Below are 17,365 nucleotides of genomic sequence, written 5' to 3' on the forward strand. Positions count from 1 at the left end.
TAGCTCCCATTCTGCCTCCAACATTTGCCAAAGATCATGATCTTGAGCGTACATGAGTCCATTAAAACCATGTGCAAATCTATCAGTAGTGTCTGCTCTGTTTAGTAAACAGCTTATTTATTCCTTTACAAAATAGGTACAAATACATGAGTATTGTTCTTTTCACACAAACAGGAAAATTTAAAGATATGTACAAGAGTTTACCAAAAATAACGTGGTTCTAATAAACACATAGTTTTGTAAACAGTATTTACAAATCCTCTTGTCACTGAAATGTTCCTTTCTCGATTTCTTTTCAAGCTGGAATATTGTCCTAATATTTTAGCTAAAAAGCTGAAGTAGTTGTAGTCATATTTTAGCATTTTTTTGTCAAACAAGTAGAAACCATAAAAATCACCAATAAAAACTTCACAAATCCTCATTGTTGTGCTTGCCTTTACAATGTAATTTTTTGGAGATAAGAGCTATGAAAAACTGTTAAGCCTAAAAAAAAAGATAATTCTCCTTTGAAGGAAATACTGTATATGATGTAGAGAGTCCTTCCCTTGCTATAATACAGAGACAACTATAAGTTGTCGGGTAAAATTGAATAGAAAAAAGTGCTGTCAAAATGTAAAATGCACAACAATTGTTCAAAACTGATATTTAAATAAATGCCATTATGACAAGAAAATCTGCATAGAGGCCAAGATATTTAGTTAAATAGAAAAACAAAACAAAGAATCTTACATCAAACATCAGAGTTGATTAAAAAAAACATGAAAAGCAAGTGCATCATCCCATTAATCTCTTCGAGAATTAACACATGAGGAACAAAGACAAGATTAGACTGTTAGAATGAGATCAACTACCTTGTCTTACAATTTAAGCATTAACAGAGACATTTAGACAATTCAACATGCACATGCTGTTGCAACTGTTGCAACTGTGCACTCAATTGTGTTTTAGTCAATCATTGTGTTTTTGGGGGCTGATGGAAACATAATAATAACACTGGGGAACAATTTTTATGCTGATTAAAACTTAAATCAGCATGTTGAATCCAAAATTGCAGTCAGTCTTTTTTTCCTAGCACATCACATTTTTCTCCACATCTTCCCCTCCAGATTAGCCAAATCTCACTGATTAGCTATAGTGAGACTTTCCAGGCAAATACGAGTGGACTCATCTCCTGCTACTTGGCCACATGTTGGTTCATTCACAATTGAGACCGTGCAGTGAACTATAGGGGATCCTGTAGTTCAAAAACTTGACACGATAGAGAAAAACAGATCAATTCTGGAATAGGAAAAATGAGTTAAAAACAGCTGTCAGACCTAACTCAACAACGATGATGATGATGATGATGATGATAATGATAATGATAATGATAATAATAATAATAATAATAATAATAATAATAATAATAATAATAATAATAATTATAATAATAATAACACCACCCTCGTTCAACAGGTGAACAGAATAAACTGACGTCAAGCACATGGTTTTACTGATCACTAGTTAACATATACAGACACATGGGCATACTCTTTCTTGCAAAACGTACATGTAAAAAAAACATACATGCTTGCAAAATAACTCAAAAAGAACTATTTACACAGACTTAAAAGACACTGGATTATTTAGAATCTTAATGCTTTTAAATAGTGCACAGAAATCATTTTCTGGATTAATGGAGTTAGTTTTAACTGCATTCATTAAATAATGTTCATTGCTGGAGTAATCCTTACTTTTACTTTTGGATACACTAAAAAGCCAATGAATAATTTAATAGCATGCTGAGGGTCAAGCTCTGAATCAAATTGTTAAAACAAAGGCTGCTTTGTTGCTTAAACACACAAAGAATTCCTTAAACCACAAAGAATTCCATATGACCTTTAAAGCGAACATGTAAACACACACAGGGAACCTAAATGAAGTTTTAGTTGTATATGCTTTTCTCTCTCGTCAATAAAAGCTACATCAAACGTCACTACAGTACTTATGGAGACGCAGAGCTGAAACATTAAGACCTGATCTGAAGGCACGTGGCTGGGAATGAGGAGGAGGAGGTGTTTGAGGTGGGCGCTGAGCAGACCAGAGGCTACTTAAGCAGGGCACGGTAAAGGAGTAGGGAGTGGGCGGTTTCTCTCTCCTGCTCCATGTAGAAAATTAAGTCCCTGAGGTTGACGCGAGTGATGCGCTGCCGTGTGTACTGTCGAGACGATGTCGACAGGCTTGAGGAGCTGGCCAGGGTGGTGGCCATGCTACCCGAAACCTGAGAACACAGTAGAAGGCAAAAGGTCAGGTGATGAATATCATGTTAACATCTCACTATGTAACATTTAGCAATTATATTGCTCAGAGGTCATAGGCAGGCAGGTTGTTATTGTGCCGATTCAACCACCTGGTTAACTATTCAACAGGTTCCCTTTATTAACCGATTGAATTGTGCATAATTTTATTTATGTAATCAACCATACAGTTTCCTGCTAAATGTGCGATGCTATAAATGAAACTGTCACAATAAAAGGACTGCCTTCACCTCTGCCTAGTGCTCTAATGTGGTATTGTAAGTAAACTAGACATTTCACAACATTAAGAAGCCGGGTTTGCAGATTTCTGTGGTAGAAGAACAACTAATTGGAAAAATTATTATTTGGACTGAGTATAAGTCATCATTGCATGAATTTCTATCCAGTTCAGGTACTTTTTAGATATTAATTGCTTTTCTCATGTAAATTTCACTTTTGGGGTGGTGGACACAGTAGGGCCGATAAGCAGATGGACACCTTCAGAGCACCGTCAAGGTACCGAACCTTCAAATGCTCACATAGGGCCCTGGATGAGCTGGGCACTCATTCAGGAGTGGACCTGCCTTCGCTCATATGTAGCTAGGATAGACTCCAGCACCGTTCCTGTGACCCCGAAAGGGATAAAGGTTAAGAAAAAGAAAAAGAAAGAACAGAAATTTCCCTTTCAATATGTGAATGCACAATAGATAAGAGGTTGAGCTACAGGGAATCACATGGCAGCACATTCATGTACACTCGGGCATATATTACTGCAATTACTTAAATGTGGACTTACTGTATCACTTATCATTGGATAAGTGAAGGATTATTACATTTCTTGGTAAGTCCCTATTATTATTATTTGCAAACAATCTGTTTGGGAATAAATGCGATAAACCAAGAGAGAATAGTTCAGTGTTATTATTTTCATTTTTTTCATCAGCCACTGGTTTAGTGACCTTCAGAAACACATAGATGCTTCTGGAAAAAGTGCTCGATTAAATACACTAAAATATCTCAAAAAGAAACGACTGTAGCCTTAAATCCCTTCAAACATCTACGAGGTCAGAATCTAACATGTCAGCATTTTAAAAAGCAAAGGGTTTGGTGTCAAATGTACAGCATCTTTTAAACTCATGATTGATTCGTGGTGTAAAGTTGTGCATATCTTCAGCTATGATTTGTATTTTTTGTAGTCAGAGTGAGGGAAAAAAAATCCATAGGGTAAAACCAATGTTCTGACACTGCAGGAAATGCATAAGAGATCTTTACATCATTCTGGTTCCGAACAGTTTTTCCCTTCTAAACGAACAGTGCTGCTGGCATAGACGAGCGCTGACGTCTCACTGCGAAACGAAGCCACTTTTTGTATATATTTGCTAGAAAAAAGGATAACAATAATAATAACAGAAAAAAAACAGGAGTGTATACAGATGCTGATACAAATCAAGAGATGCATTTACAGTTGGAAATGGGAAACAATGTCCGTCAGAGAGAGGGAAGACAGACATCTTAGGCAGGAACACCCTCTCACAATTACATTGATTGCACCACTCTGTAAACACACAGTACAGACAGGACCTAATTGCAAACATATGATGGGTATGAATTTACAAGAACCAAACAAAAATCCCTTCACCTCCCACCCCCTCTTACTTGCCTTTGTGTACACTGTATGATGGGGCTTTGTCTCAGATTTCTCTCAGTACACTCTCTGACCCTGTGGAGGATGAATATGGGTAGCAGCGGCACACGTACCATCAATTTAATCTATCCACATTCACCATGTCACAGCGGATGATATTACACTGAATTACTGAGAAGCGTTTATAACCATCAGCATTAACATGGAAACCAGCTGCAAGATAAGTCAGTGTCACCAAAGCAGCTCGAACCAGTCAGGACGTGGGTTCTTTTGGGGTGGTGAAAATTCTTTTTTCATGCATGATGTATTGCATCCCATGAATGTTTGGTTAGATTGGAATCTTGAGAACTGAAAGCCAGATCAATGCCATGGGCATGCCATGTTCCTCAAGTCATCACTAATGTTGTGACCTATCTGGAAAAATTCCTTTCCCTGGAAAAGATGTTTTGGTGGGTGGTGAAGTAACATTCATGTAAATGTCAGTTTCTGAGCAAACTGCTGCACTTTAACAACCTTGTTAATGTTAGTCATTTTTCAGTGGTTTTAATGGTGTGGTTGAGCTGTTTTTTGACTTTTATAACTTTAGCAAGCTACAGTAAACCCTACCTAAAGCAATGCGGATAATAAAATGACATTTTGCATTTACAAATAAAACAGAAAATAGCAACAGTTCAAGATAACTTTCAAACGTCAGGAACCACTTGCTGTCTTTGACAGATTGATCACATAACTCTTCAAGTAGAATTGTAGGTTTTGAGTGGGTCTGTTAATATACTACTACATAATAATACTACAAGATCGTTACAAGTTTATGTAAATTGTTATCCACTTGAATAAAGTACTGCAGAGCAACACTAAATGCATCTTAGATGTATATTACAGCACAGGGTTGTGTGTTCACCTGAACACCTCACTCTAATCTACCATCGATTCAATTTCAGTTTAAAGAGTTTAAAAGAAGCACCAAAAAAAACCAACATTCACCATGATGAATAAAATTTAATGGTTTTCTTATTGAATTTTGAAGGGACTACAACATTAGCAACATCAGTAAAGAGGACAATCTGATGTCTGTTGTCTGACTCTGTCTGCTAGACACCTCTTGCCAGTCTGCTTTCTGATGATGTACTGACCAGTACATCAACATAATAGTGATCTCAGTCCTCTTTAGATCAATTGAGGCTGACCTCATGTGAAGGATGGACTCGCCTACTGCCAGCCCAATTACTGCCACTCTCCATAGGCCTGGTGACAGTGCCACAGATTTGACTAATCAAAGCCACCCATCCACCTGGATGGATGGACATGAGTGACCCACGGGCAGTTGGTGCCGCCGCAGCACCATAGCACAGGTGGTCTGTGATGAGCAAAAGGAAGACAGCAAAGACAGTCAAATATTACCCAGATTGCTTCATTCCCTACAGGGACAGGACAAGCTTAAAGGGACAATAAGCCAAAAATCCTTCATTGCTAGGTCCTCTTGGCCTGTAGACCAAAACAAAGTGCGTCAAGAGTTACACCTCCCTCTACCTCTGCCTTCCGTCCCCACCCCCTCAAGAACACAATTCCAACATTTTGTGGAACATGTCGAGTACTCAGTAAGTAACATATGACATTATTTTCTTTAGAGGCAATTTCAGCTCCCTATCATCTTCAGGCAAACATTTCTTTCTGCTATCTGCCGTTTCGCTTTGAAAATACTCAGAAGAATGTACATGAAGGTGAGGCCAGCCCGGCTTGTAAATAAAGAGCTGGAGATGAACACTACACCTTTAAATCTCCAAGTAGCAATTTTTTAAATTCCTTCTATCTAAAATGATGACTTTCACTTATTGCCCCTTTAAGTAATACAAATTGAGGATAAAAGTCATCATTTGTCAAGGAATTCACTCAAAGCAGCCTCTCCTCCCACCCCTGTTGTATGTGTGCCCCCTGTGCGCCAGCAGGCATGGTCCTGTTGTCATTGGTATCTATGGAGATTGAAAACTACTGCCAGTACATGCAGGAAAGACCCAACACAAAACAAAGCAGATGGTGGAGTGCCTCTTATAAAGGAAAGCGAGGCATCATTCACATGGTACTTGTCATTAGTAATTACACAGCAGTTGTGCATGTAAAACTGAATGAAAAACGAGGTGGGAAGGTCGCAGAAGGTGAATGGACAAATTGAGATGAGAAAAAAGATGCGAGTAGAGGTGGAAAAGCAGAAGAAGGTAAACTTAAATCCTCAAAATTACCCTGGTCAATAAAAGATCCACGATGCAAAAAACAACATCTGTCATTTTATCTGCAGTGGGCGCTTGAAGGCATTATGTCACACAACATATCCGTCGTTCAGAGTGCATGCAGATACTTCGATACATCTCTTTAGACATTTGACCTGTTTGGAGAGCAGGATGGAAGAGAAAATGGTGGGAAGCAGATGAGAAGGAAGGATAGCTGGCAATAAAGTCTTTTTTTGATTTCTCTGGTTTTTATCCACAGTGTTGACATACATGACAGTGTAATGGGCTGCAGCTATTGTTTTACACCATTTCACTCTTTTACAGTTTCGCGCACATGTTCATAGACACAAATTCAGAGGAAAAAGTCCAAGTGTGCAGGCAAGTAGTAAATGAATACAAGTACTAAAAAGGAGAGTCTTAAGGGGAAAACCATAGGAAAAGGAAAAAAGAAAATACTCCCTTTCTGACACAAAAACACATAGAATAATTCTGTGGAAATTTAAATACCAGTAGTATGAACCTTGGTTCACATGAGATGTACAAAAAATTAGAGACAGGCTTCAGCAGTACTGAATGCAACTTTGAAATGGATGGAAATAAATGGGATATAGAGACTATTAAAAAATGGAATTTGTTTGAGCGTTTACCAAAATATGCTTATTTGTGTTTATTTTAATAACGCATGTCATGGTTGTAAAAGGTGAATGGAGGCAGCAGAAGCACTCTGAATAGTCACAACTTTGTGCTGATGGAATGGCCCGACCTACTTTGTGTGGATTCCTCATTTAGTTCACCAAGAACCTGTCAGTATCATTAAAGTTAAAGAGTGCTAAAAATAATTCAAATTCCTAAATTTACTTTGGATGAAAAATATCTGTACATGGCAGCCTCTCTCAGTCTCATAATCCAGTTGTGCTATGTGCTAAGTTTCTGGAGGAATTTGCATTCAGTTCTTTATTGTCTCTGAAGGGGAATGGGTAAGGTTCTTGCTGATTTAGGGGGTTCGAACCATGTGCAGCAACTGGGTCTTGATACCAGCGCATATTGGATTTGGCCCAGGTCACACCTCGGGGTATTGGGTTAATAGCACACTTCGCCAGGCACACACAGCAACTCTGGCCCTGCACTGGCCAACCTGCTATCTCAGCATTCCACTTCCAGCAGGACACACACACACAGACACACAAGTATTGTTCATAGCAGTTTGTAATGGCCAACATGCTAACACGGTGCTGTGTTAACGAAAACTGGCAAGCAAACATTGCTCAGCATTCACGTCTTAGGATAAGATTAGCCCCATGTTGGTAGAGGAACAGATAAGCTTGTGTTGTTACTACTTTGATGCTGAAAGATCTCCAAAAGTCTGATGCTTATGCTTGAGGCAAGGATGACATATATAGCACAACAGAGACAGACTGTTGACAAGCTGAACAAAGAAATGGAGCAAAAGCTGATTGAGGTGGTGTTTTTTTTAATCCTGTGTGGAAATTAACACCATTGAGCCAAATATTATTGAAGATTGTGTGTGATACAGAGAGCAAGGCATTATTACACGATTCCTTTGGTTCCGTGCTGGAGAAATGAATATTTAAAACAGATCGCACATGCCCATTTACTCTTAATGGACGTCTGCTCTTCAGTGATGAGCTGAAAGGTGGACCAGCTAAAGAACTGGCTCGTGGTAACACTGACTCACTCGCTCAAGAAATGCCTGGCTGACTATGTGCTAGAAAGCAAAACTTTCCCACATGTTCTCCTCCACGCCACATTTCGACTGGGGAACGCTCTCTCATCCTCTCAAAATGTTTACAGTGTGGTGCCCAGCCGTGGGAGTACAACCCTGCTTCACTTCTACACTGGGCCAGAAACGCCTCTTCGACGGCCGCCATTAATCAGCGGCAGAGACTTTCTCTCTCGCTTTCTTTCCTCTCCTTTTTCTCGCTCTTCTACGCCCACAGACATGCTGGATGAGGCCATTCTGAAAGAGTTAACAGATGTCGGCTGATTCGCCCCAGGCTTTCTGACATCGCCCAACTGATGTATTTGATGTGGAGTTTATTCAGCTCTAATAAACGTATAAAGAATTAGAATAATAATACACAGATGTACGGAGCCAGATTATATGCTGGGGCCTCTCTTTGATGAAGACAAGACAGCCTAGATTAACAGAACCAGGAAAAGGATGAAAAGGATTTTAGATTTAGCGCTTGGATAATCAGAGCGGTCAGTATGGACTAGTAATACAGCTGTATCTTCAAGCACTAACACAGGTGGCCCTTGTTCTAATTTTCAAATGTACGAAATTTCTGTTCTACGAAAAGTATGAAGGATGAGCAGCCATTTTCACCTTTGCCTTTTGGGGAACACCCCCCCCCCAAACAAAACAACACATGTGCCACATCAACAAAACATAATACAACACATGTTGGCACATGAGGCATTTTCTTAAATCCTCTCTGATACATGGCCACCAGCATGGCCCTGCACAAGGTTTGATCCTGTTAAAAGTTTTTCCTTGCAACTGTTGCATAATGCGGGCCAGGTCCTGGTTTTCGGTGTGGACCCTAGGGACAAAAATAAAGATTAATTGAACTGAATTAAATTGAATTGAATTGAAATTAATTGAATCGCATTGAATTGAATACGGCACGTGCACTTTTGCTAATTTGCCATTTTGGGTGGAACAGAAAGGAAAAAGGTGAGACAGAAAGGGAAACAACTGAGGTCTAGCATTTTGATCATGCCACCCCCCCCCCACCCCCCACACACACACACACAAATGGACAGAATCACTCTGAAAACAAACAACTTCCATTTGCTTCACAACTAAAGAACAACAAATCTCAAAAATGGCCAGTTGCAGCGCATCTTAATGCCCACATAAACCATAAAAACAGCTCCACAGCTCCACGGCAATGCATTGCAACTGTGCAGAATTTCAGTCAAGGAGAAAGAAGGCAAAAAAACACCTTATTACTTCTAACTCCTGCAAGCCATTTTGGTCTCCAAAGGTTTTAGAGCGCCGCAGGCCATGTGTCTGCAGTGTTTCGGGAAATGACTTGCCTTCGCACGAACACTGCTATGTTCTGCAGCACTGCTGCCCCCAGCATCCCCGCTCAATTTCTGTTTAACCCCTTCCTGCCTTCCCTTGTTCTGACTCCCTGCAACTGAGAGCTTACACCCAGCACAATACTGTCACGTTGTTCAGTCTCCTACAGAGTAAAGCATATCAAACCTTTTTTTTCCTGCAAGTGACCACATTATATGCATGTCAAATTTGGAAACATATGCATATGACAGCTTTTAACAAATGTGGTGATAAACAATGGGAAAAGAAAGATACAGAAAAAAAACCCTCTTCACCATTCCACTTGGTCTAATACAATATGCGACACAGTTTGCACTTGAGTGTGTATCAACGGTGGATTAAATCTGCAAACTCGTTGACACAACACATAATTAAAACATCTTGCTCGAGGTCAGGAATTTTCTAATTAGTAGTGTACTGACAAAGCTGCAATTCCATCGCCCAGAGTTTTAAAGTCCACAGGTTACAGCTAAGATGAAAGCTGACCTTGGAGCACAATTCTGCAGGGCTGCTCATAAGATTCCTCTGAAGACAGTCACAGGGTCACCAAGCTAAACACTGTGCAGCACCCGGAACCATGCTTCCAAACAAAGAACTTCAAACTTTCCTGCCTGGAAACACAAGCAGCCCACCCCACCCCACCTCTACCAACCCACCCACCCTCTTGCTTTCTTTTCAATGTGAGTGAAACAAAAGATTGCGTAAATGCAACCAAATGTAGAAAACATAACATGTTTTAATCCATTTAATTAAAATGCACAGTCTGAAAAGCAATTTGTTAAATATTATTAAAGCTTTATGAGCTGAATTTTTGTAGCTTGACAGCATCATAAAGAGAGGTGTAGTAATTGAACTTAACATAAACTGCCCATTCCGATTCAATTCAACAAAGTGTTAAATTCATCGACCTTTTTTTCCTCACCAACTTTGTAGTGAGCAAAAGCCGCAGACAACACTAACAACTTCTAAAAGGATAACCTGGACAATTAATGCAGGCCAAGTATCTTTGGCTACATAAAGTATCTGAAGCAGAACTTTTACAACATTAAAAATTTAAGGCGTTTCATATATAAAATGAACCCAATTAGAGTTAAAACAGGAGAAGTGTAATGAGTCTCAAGTCAGAATGCTTGTCTTCAGAACTACTCACTAATGAGCCCTTGTTGGTTTTGCAGACTTTACTTTCAATGGTGTGGCACTGTCATTTCTGCTGGGTTTTAATTTTTAATTCAAGTTGAATGAGAGGGTGGTGACTGAGTTAATAATCAAGGCACTGGGGTGTTTTGCAGCCGATGGATAGCTGGGAGAAGTTGCCAAATGAGGCTTGTGGTCGACCCTTTGATGTCTATGTAAAATGATCCAAATAAGCTCCAGTTAACAAAAGTGCATCTGTTCAGAATGAGATTGAACGTAAATGACCACACTAAGGGGAACACATCCAGCAAATGGCCCTAGTGGGGGCAAAAGGGGGGCTGATTGAACAATAGCGTGGCATTGAATAATGAAGGTGACAACTGACTTGAGAATGAGATGGGAGTGCAAAAGGGAGCATGGCACTTCCTGCCACTTTACAGACACAAGCTGTATGCTGAGCTGTCAGTCTTTGCATAAATCCTCACATGAGCAGTAAGACATTTTACTTACAAGAAAAGAAACACACCAAGGGGCCACAGCAGATATGCAGATGGAAGAGATTAGAAGGCACATTTTCGGCAGAGGTTCAAACTATGAAATGGTCCTTGATCTCAAACTGACATAAATGGGGCCATTTTTGACATCATTTAGCCATTACAGGCAGTGTGGCTGTCACTGGTCCCCATGCACTTGATGTGATGGCTGCTAAGTGTGAGAGACAAGAACCAGGCTGTCTGAAGAGCAGGTCTGATTAAAATCCTGGCACTTGTGGGAAGCAGTTTCCTGTTTTATATGGATGGCCCAGAAAAACAAAGGAATTCTTAACAGATTTTCAAAACAGTGTCTCTGAATCCCTCTGACATTGTTACTTTCTCCCATCCAAGACACCAGGCTGAGAGGCACATTTTCAGAGCCGTACAGAGATGACAACAGCCTTTACCAGCCTTTACCAGTGTTACAATTTCTAATTGTCCCGATTAGCATGAGACAGAAATTTGACAATTTGTGGTTGGTTGTCAAGGTGGCCTGCGGGGTAACAATGAGAAGAAGCCCTCTAAAAATCTGACTCATTAAAGTTTTACTGTAACTCTCCTGAAGGCCTTGTTCATCCCATCAGGTTCATCTTCCATACACCCCGAAGGCTTCCTTCCTACCTGCACAGCATTTTGGCAACTGGCTTTGTTTGCTGCCTACAATGTCATCATTTCCAGGCAGCTGTGTGTATAACGCTTATCTACATATTGACTTGGTTTAAATCCACACACTTGTCAGACATAATAATTACACATCTTTTACAAGGAAAAACTCTATTCTTCCTGCACCTGAGGCGGGCAGCCACAGGAGTTGCCCATCGGCGCCCAGCAAACACACCTCCGGCGCCGCCTGGTATCCTAACAGATTCAGCACATAGTTACTGCCATTGCGTTCTGCAGTGCAATGGCAGCTTTCTGTTGGCGAATGGAAAGCGCCATCATAAGGACTCTTGCCTGTGTTTGTGGCATATTGTAGAAACAAAACCATTTAGATATAATTTGGGAACGTCAACACACGACAACACTCGGTCTGACAACAAAAGTCTTGTTTACCTTTGTAAGTCAGAACACACACACACACACACACACACACACTAATATGCTTTCATAGACAAATACACAAAAAAAGTATTGGCATGGTGATACAGACCAGCCTAGGAGGTATGTTTACATTTTGTGTCTCTTTGGACTTTACTGTACGTGTATGTATAAAAGATTTTCCAAAAGGCCATGCAGGTCTCTTTTCAAGCCAAACCTCTTCTGCTCAGGCAATCAGAAGTGACTTGGGTGACAGAAGCCATATGCAGCAATTTACAACTCTTCCAAAAGTTCTATCAGTGGAGGTTGTTCATTAGATGAGCACGTACATAATTTATGGAATCTAAAAAATACATGTGATCGTAAATCAAAAATGGAAATGAAAAGAGACTGAGGTTTTCTGGCATTGCCAAATCCTTGTTTTGGGAAAAGCTAACAGAATTCAGATGTTGTGAGAGTGGCCTTTCAAACACAGCCAACCACAGCTGCGTCTTTGAGGGCAGAAAGAGACAGACCTGGTGACACACAACAGTCATATCAAATGTAACCTACTGTATATTTTCTTTACAATAAAATCAGTATTATTTGGCATCTACACAGAGTGGCTCCATTACAAAAACTCAGGTATCCTGAAAAAAATTCTTCAGGTACGCTTCAGGTAGGTGCCAGAACACCTTCAGAGCACTGCCGAGGTTCCCTCGAGTAAGGTACCAAACCCAAAAATGCTCACATAAGGCCCGAACTGGCGACTCATTCAGGGGTGGACCCTGCCTTCCCCCTTATGTGCACACTCCCTGTGATCCCCGAAAGGAATAAAGGGGTCAAGAAGACAAAGGTAAGCTTCTGCTCTTTATTAGAGTGCCAGCACAAGGACAACAGCCAATTCAGTGAGTCATTTGGTGCCAGTGATATTCATGGGCACAGTGATGCCTGGATTCAAATGAGAATTACTATAAAAAAAATAAAAATCCAAAATTCACAGTTAATTGGCCTCCCTAATTAGCACAAGATGTTTAATTCCCATTGCTTTCAGCATACTAAATGTTAAAGTGTTAAAGTAAATGGAAAACATTCCCTTTACTTTGATGATAAAGGCTTCTTGTACAAGCCCAACTACACTGTACATTGCACAACCAATGATCGATTCTACATCTTAATTAGGAAAACTACAAACAAGCGTGTGGAGTTAATGAAGTGTGTACTTTGTCAAACAGCTGGCTGATCGTATTTATTGAGATATATTTTTAATGTAATGATCTGGGCAATTAACTGTAGACCTTTCTCTAACCTTCAAATGACAAGAACTGGAAGGGATGCAAGCAATAAGGCCAAAGGACCTAATGAAAAACAGTTGACATATATTTATCATGTCATAACTGATGGAAGAGGCAACACAGGGTCAGGAAGCTATGTCCATCAGGGACTGAGTTCATATCACATTTAACTCCTACATACACTCTAATCTCAGTCACTTATAGCTGCTGCATTACACTGTTCTGATGTTGTAATAGGACATGTTTCAGGGCCCCTCTGCTCATCTGGGATCCTCATTCCAGTTAATGATCTGAGATGTTCCACAAAAACAATACAGAAAAATAACAAACACGATCTAAAAGTGGGTGCAGTCTTTATTATCAGTGCCTTTTCCTGGCCATTTATTTCTAACTTTTTTTCCCCTAATTTGGTCAAATGGAAAGCAGCGAATAGCGAGAAAAAAAAATTAAGCCGAGCCGAAAAGTGCGACTTGGATTTAATATTTTATAATTGCCAAGGGACATTCTAAGATCAATGAATTTTTGCCCGGGACACACATCAGAAAGAGATGTACTTCAGTCTTTTTAGGGAACATTGGTCTATTTAATTCCAGTGTCTGATGCATGTGAAATATGCCTTCCATGGCCTCCTTTTTCATCCCCAGGCACTGCTGCAGGCAGACATTACCGCTTTTAATGGGCCGCCATGAGAAGAGGCAAGTCAGCCAATAACCCATCCTCATTAATGGATCTCTCTTGTTTATTCTCTTTTACCATTTTCTAAAGCTAATTTTAGATGTTCTGTTTTTCTCTGTTTAAAGACAAAATAGAGGACAGTGTATCACAGAAGTATTTTAGCGCAAGACAATAAAAAGAACCCTCAATTATTTAAGCTGTTTATCTGTTGAGCTACTATAAGTAGCTGGTAGATGGTCAAGGTTAGGAAAGGGAGGGCAAGTGTAATGGGAATGCTAAACACAGGCTCTATTGCGGTTCTTCTTTTAACCTAACAGTGATTTTTTTAAGTGTTTCCTGACCCAGTTGGAGGGTCTACGGAACCAGGGTGACAGATTGTACTACTATTGAAATGGGTCATTTAGCGAGACAGTAAGACAATATGTGTTTACTTCTTCCAACTCCTTTTTTAACATGTAGATCCACTTGCATAAAAAAAGTAAGTGGAACCATTTGATTTGTCTTTTAATGTATTGGTTATTTTTCAAAGTTCATTTTATTATGCAGCAGACTAATTAAAGAGCCCTACTGAACAGGTTTTTTTGGTGGTGAAAATCATAGAAAACTGGTCAACAGCTAGTGGTTATTGATCTCAACTGAGATTAGATCATGATTTGCTTTAATAATTTTAAATGTGATTTACACAAAAACACTATAAGAAGAGTCTGTAATTCTAAACAGCTGTAATTCTAAAAGTCTAAAAAAATTGACTTCTAAAAAGTGCAGTAACGATAAATAACAGTAACATCTTGTCAAAAATTTCACTGATATGACTCAAAAGATAAAAATGAAGGATTTAAGGAGGTGAATACATATTGCTGCCACAGTACAGTTAAATTCTCAGCTTTATGTTATATATATGCGTGTCTAGAGTCAGATTCATCTAATTGTTATAAACACAAGGACCATTTAATGTCAGTCCTCTTTAGTGTGCTCACACTTTGGTTTTTGAGTGATTTCTGGAATACCTTTTTGCTTTTGATTGTTTAAGGTTGGCAGGTAAAAAATTCTAGTGTGAATAGGTTCTACAGATATCAGAGTTCTTACGTTTATGGTGTTTTAGTTTTGGTAGTACTAAATGATCCATACTAATCCGGCTAATTTGGTGATTGTGAGTTGAACCTTCTATCCTGCTATGTCCAGTTAATTAAAGCTCATGTTCACTTATTGTTCCGTTCATCTTCTGATGTTCATGTTATCACAGGCGATGAAAGAAGTGGCCTAAACCACAGTTGCATGAAAACACACCTTAACACCTAGTAACCAACTGTCCATTATCACCAATTCCTGAAAGTTGTATTATTATTTGTTACAACAGAGTTATTTTGCTAACAGACAAACTCTGACTCTTGCATAAGCTCCATGGCGGAGGTAATAAAAAAAACACACACACAGACACATACACAAAAAGCAAGATACTCAAAGACATGAGAGTTGCTGAAGTGATGCTTAACAGACAGAACTCTCCAGGGCTCTACTGATCTGTATCACAGGCTCGGAGTTGACAACTTGATTAGCGGTGCCGCATAGTAAAACTCACAAGTCGTTCAAAATACAATCATATGTTCAGATTTGAATTTAGCAGCCTATAGTTTCCATCTCCTCCAGGATCAAGAAGCAACTTTAGAATGGCGATGCAGGGACTGAGGGATATTCTCTCAATCCATATGAGTAGTGAAGGCGTAGGATGAGGCGAGTGGGCGCGCACACTGCAATATCATGCAGCATGGGGCCCAGGAAGTTAGGCTGTCCCCATGTCCCTGGCCAGCAGGCTAGCTAGAGAGGCAGCCATTATCGCCTCGCCTCCATACAAGTGAGGCAATTATATCAAGATTAACAAGGGAGGTAATTAATTTCTTTCAGATGGGTATCTTCATGTGCCCGGGGCTTAACTTTGTTGTCAAAACTGTATATCTAACCATTATTTAAGGGCAAAGTTTTGGAGCCAATTTTTTTGGGGGAAAGGAGGCTGTGTTGGATTTCTTATCTAAATAGAAAGATTACACTGTTTGTGTGTTTATGTGCATAAATACTGTAAACATAATGTTTTTTCTTTTTTGTTCATGATGGTGATGATGAAGATGGTGATGACGACTGTCTGAGTTTTTTTTAATGAGTGATTTAGTAATGTGACAATGTTTTCTTTTTTCCAACACTAAAAATAACTAATAATCTCCGTCAGCTTGTAACTGAGAGTCCCTGTGCAGATATCAAGGTCATTTGAGTTATTAAGTCATAAAGCAATGCACAAATAAAAACATCACTTTCAGATTGGAATTCAGAGCGAGGAAGGGTGCTTGTGTTTTAGTTTTCAGTCAAATTCTGCATCTGGGAGCAGAGTGATGAAATTACAAGACAGACTAGAAATGATTCCATAAGCTACTCCTGAATGTCAAAATTGTAAAATAACACATTTATCTACATGAAAATAGGTTCAAATAACATCAAATGCAAACAAAAGCATCCAAGCTGTTTTGAAATGTTATTGACTTTAGCCTAGATGAGATGCAGAGAATTTTATACGGAAGAAAATAACCTTTCTATTACTGGTCTACATATGTTACTAGATCTTTATTTGTATTGCTAATGTTTGTGCAATGAAGTTGAAATTAAGGTAACTTTTAACTTTTTAGAACTGTTTTCTTTGTTGCAGAACTGCGCTTTGTTATCCTGCTTTAAGGCCATGTTACTTATGCAGCTGATGGCATGGAAATACATGATAGATAAACGTTTACTATTCCAATAGGAGGGCAGTAAACCAAGATGTGGCCTTTAATGAAAATGCAGGTAGTTAGTTGACCCAGGAGCTATTTGGTTTGCATCTAGATAGTTAAGTTTGCCATCACAAGGTGAGCTGATAGTGTAAGATTGGGTTTTTAAATACTTGATTGTGCATATTTTTATATATTGTCTATATTTTAGTGATGGAATAGTTGTCACAACAGCAGCATCCAGGTTTCTTCTATTTTTTTATGATCAACCATTAGGATCACCCCTCGGTTCTGTTAATTGTACATTAACTTTATTTACAGCTAGGCTACAATTTCACAGTAAATCTCACTTAGCATCGGTATATTGAAAAGCCACAGCTGTGAAAAAGAATGTGATAAAATTGCATTTTTCTATGTGATTAATTCACAAAAATGAACACAAAACTTCAACTTTAACTTCAACTTTATTTTTCAGCTGAGTTTGAGATTTTGATTTGAACGCACCAAAAGATATCTGATTTGCTAGGCTATTAGAAAGAATTTTAATGCACATCATTAAAAGAACAATGCCTTAAAAATTCTCTTATTATTTCATGGAGAACATCTGTTTATAGACACTATGAGCATGACTCAAAGGATGCCATTCTGTCGCATCTGGCTCTCCAGATGTTTTTTCTTGTTGCATGCAGGTCAATACTCTCATTGATCTTATGAATTACCTCCACAT

At 39.2% G+C, this 17,365-nt stretch overlaps 1 protein-coding gene across 3 annotated transcripts in view; it reads right to left on the reverse strand.

The window, feature by feature from the left end:
* Positions 1-82: 82 nt before the first annotated feature.
* LOC130521783 (transcription initiation factor TFIID subunit 4-like) overlaps positions 83-17,365 on the reverse strand; it is a 79,188-nt gene continuing 61,905 nt past the window's right edge. For 2 of the 3 annotated variants that reach the window (XM_057025582.1, XM_057025580.1), the window contains one exon: positions 83-2,260. In XM_057025582.1, the coding sequence (XP_056881562.1) occupies positions 2,087-2,260 (174 nt within the window). In that variant the 3' untranslated portion in view covers positions 83-2,086. Of the gene's footprint in view, positions 3,997-17,365 lie in introns of all 3 variants that reach the window. The other variant, XM_057025584.1, reaches the window with a different exon arrangement.

The sequence above is a fragment of the Takifugu flavidus genome, chromosome 2, assembly GCF_003711565.1.
Source record: "Takifugu flavidus isolate HTHZ2018 chromosome 2, ASM371156v2, whole genome shotgun sequence".
In the NCBI taxonomy this organism is placed as follows: Eukaryota; Metazoa; Chordata; class Actinopteri; order Tetraodontiformes; family Tetraodontidae; genus Takifugu; species Takifugu flavidus.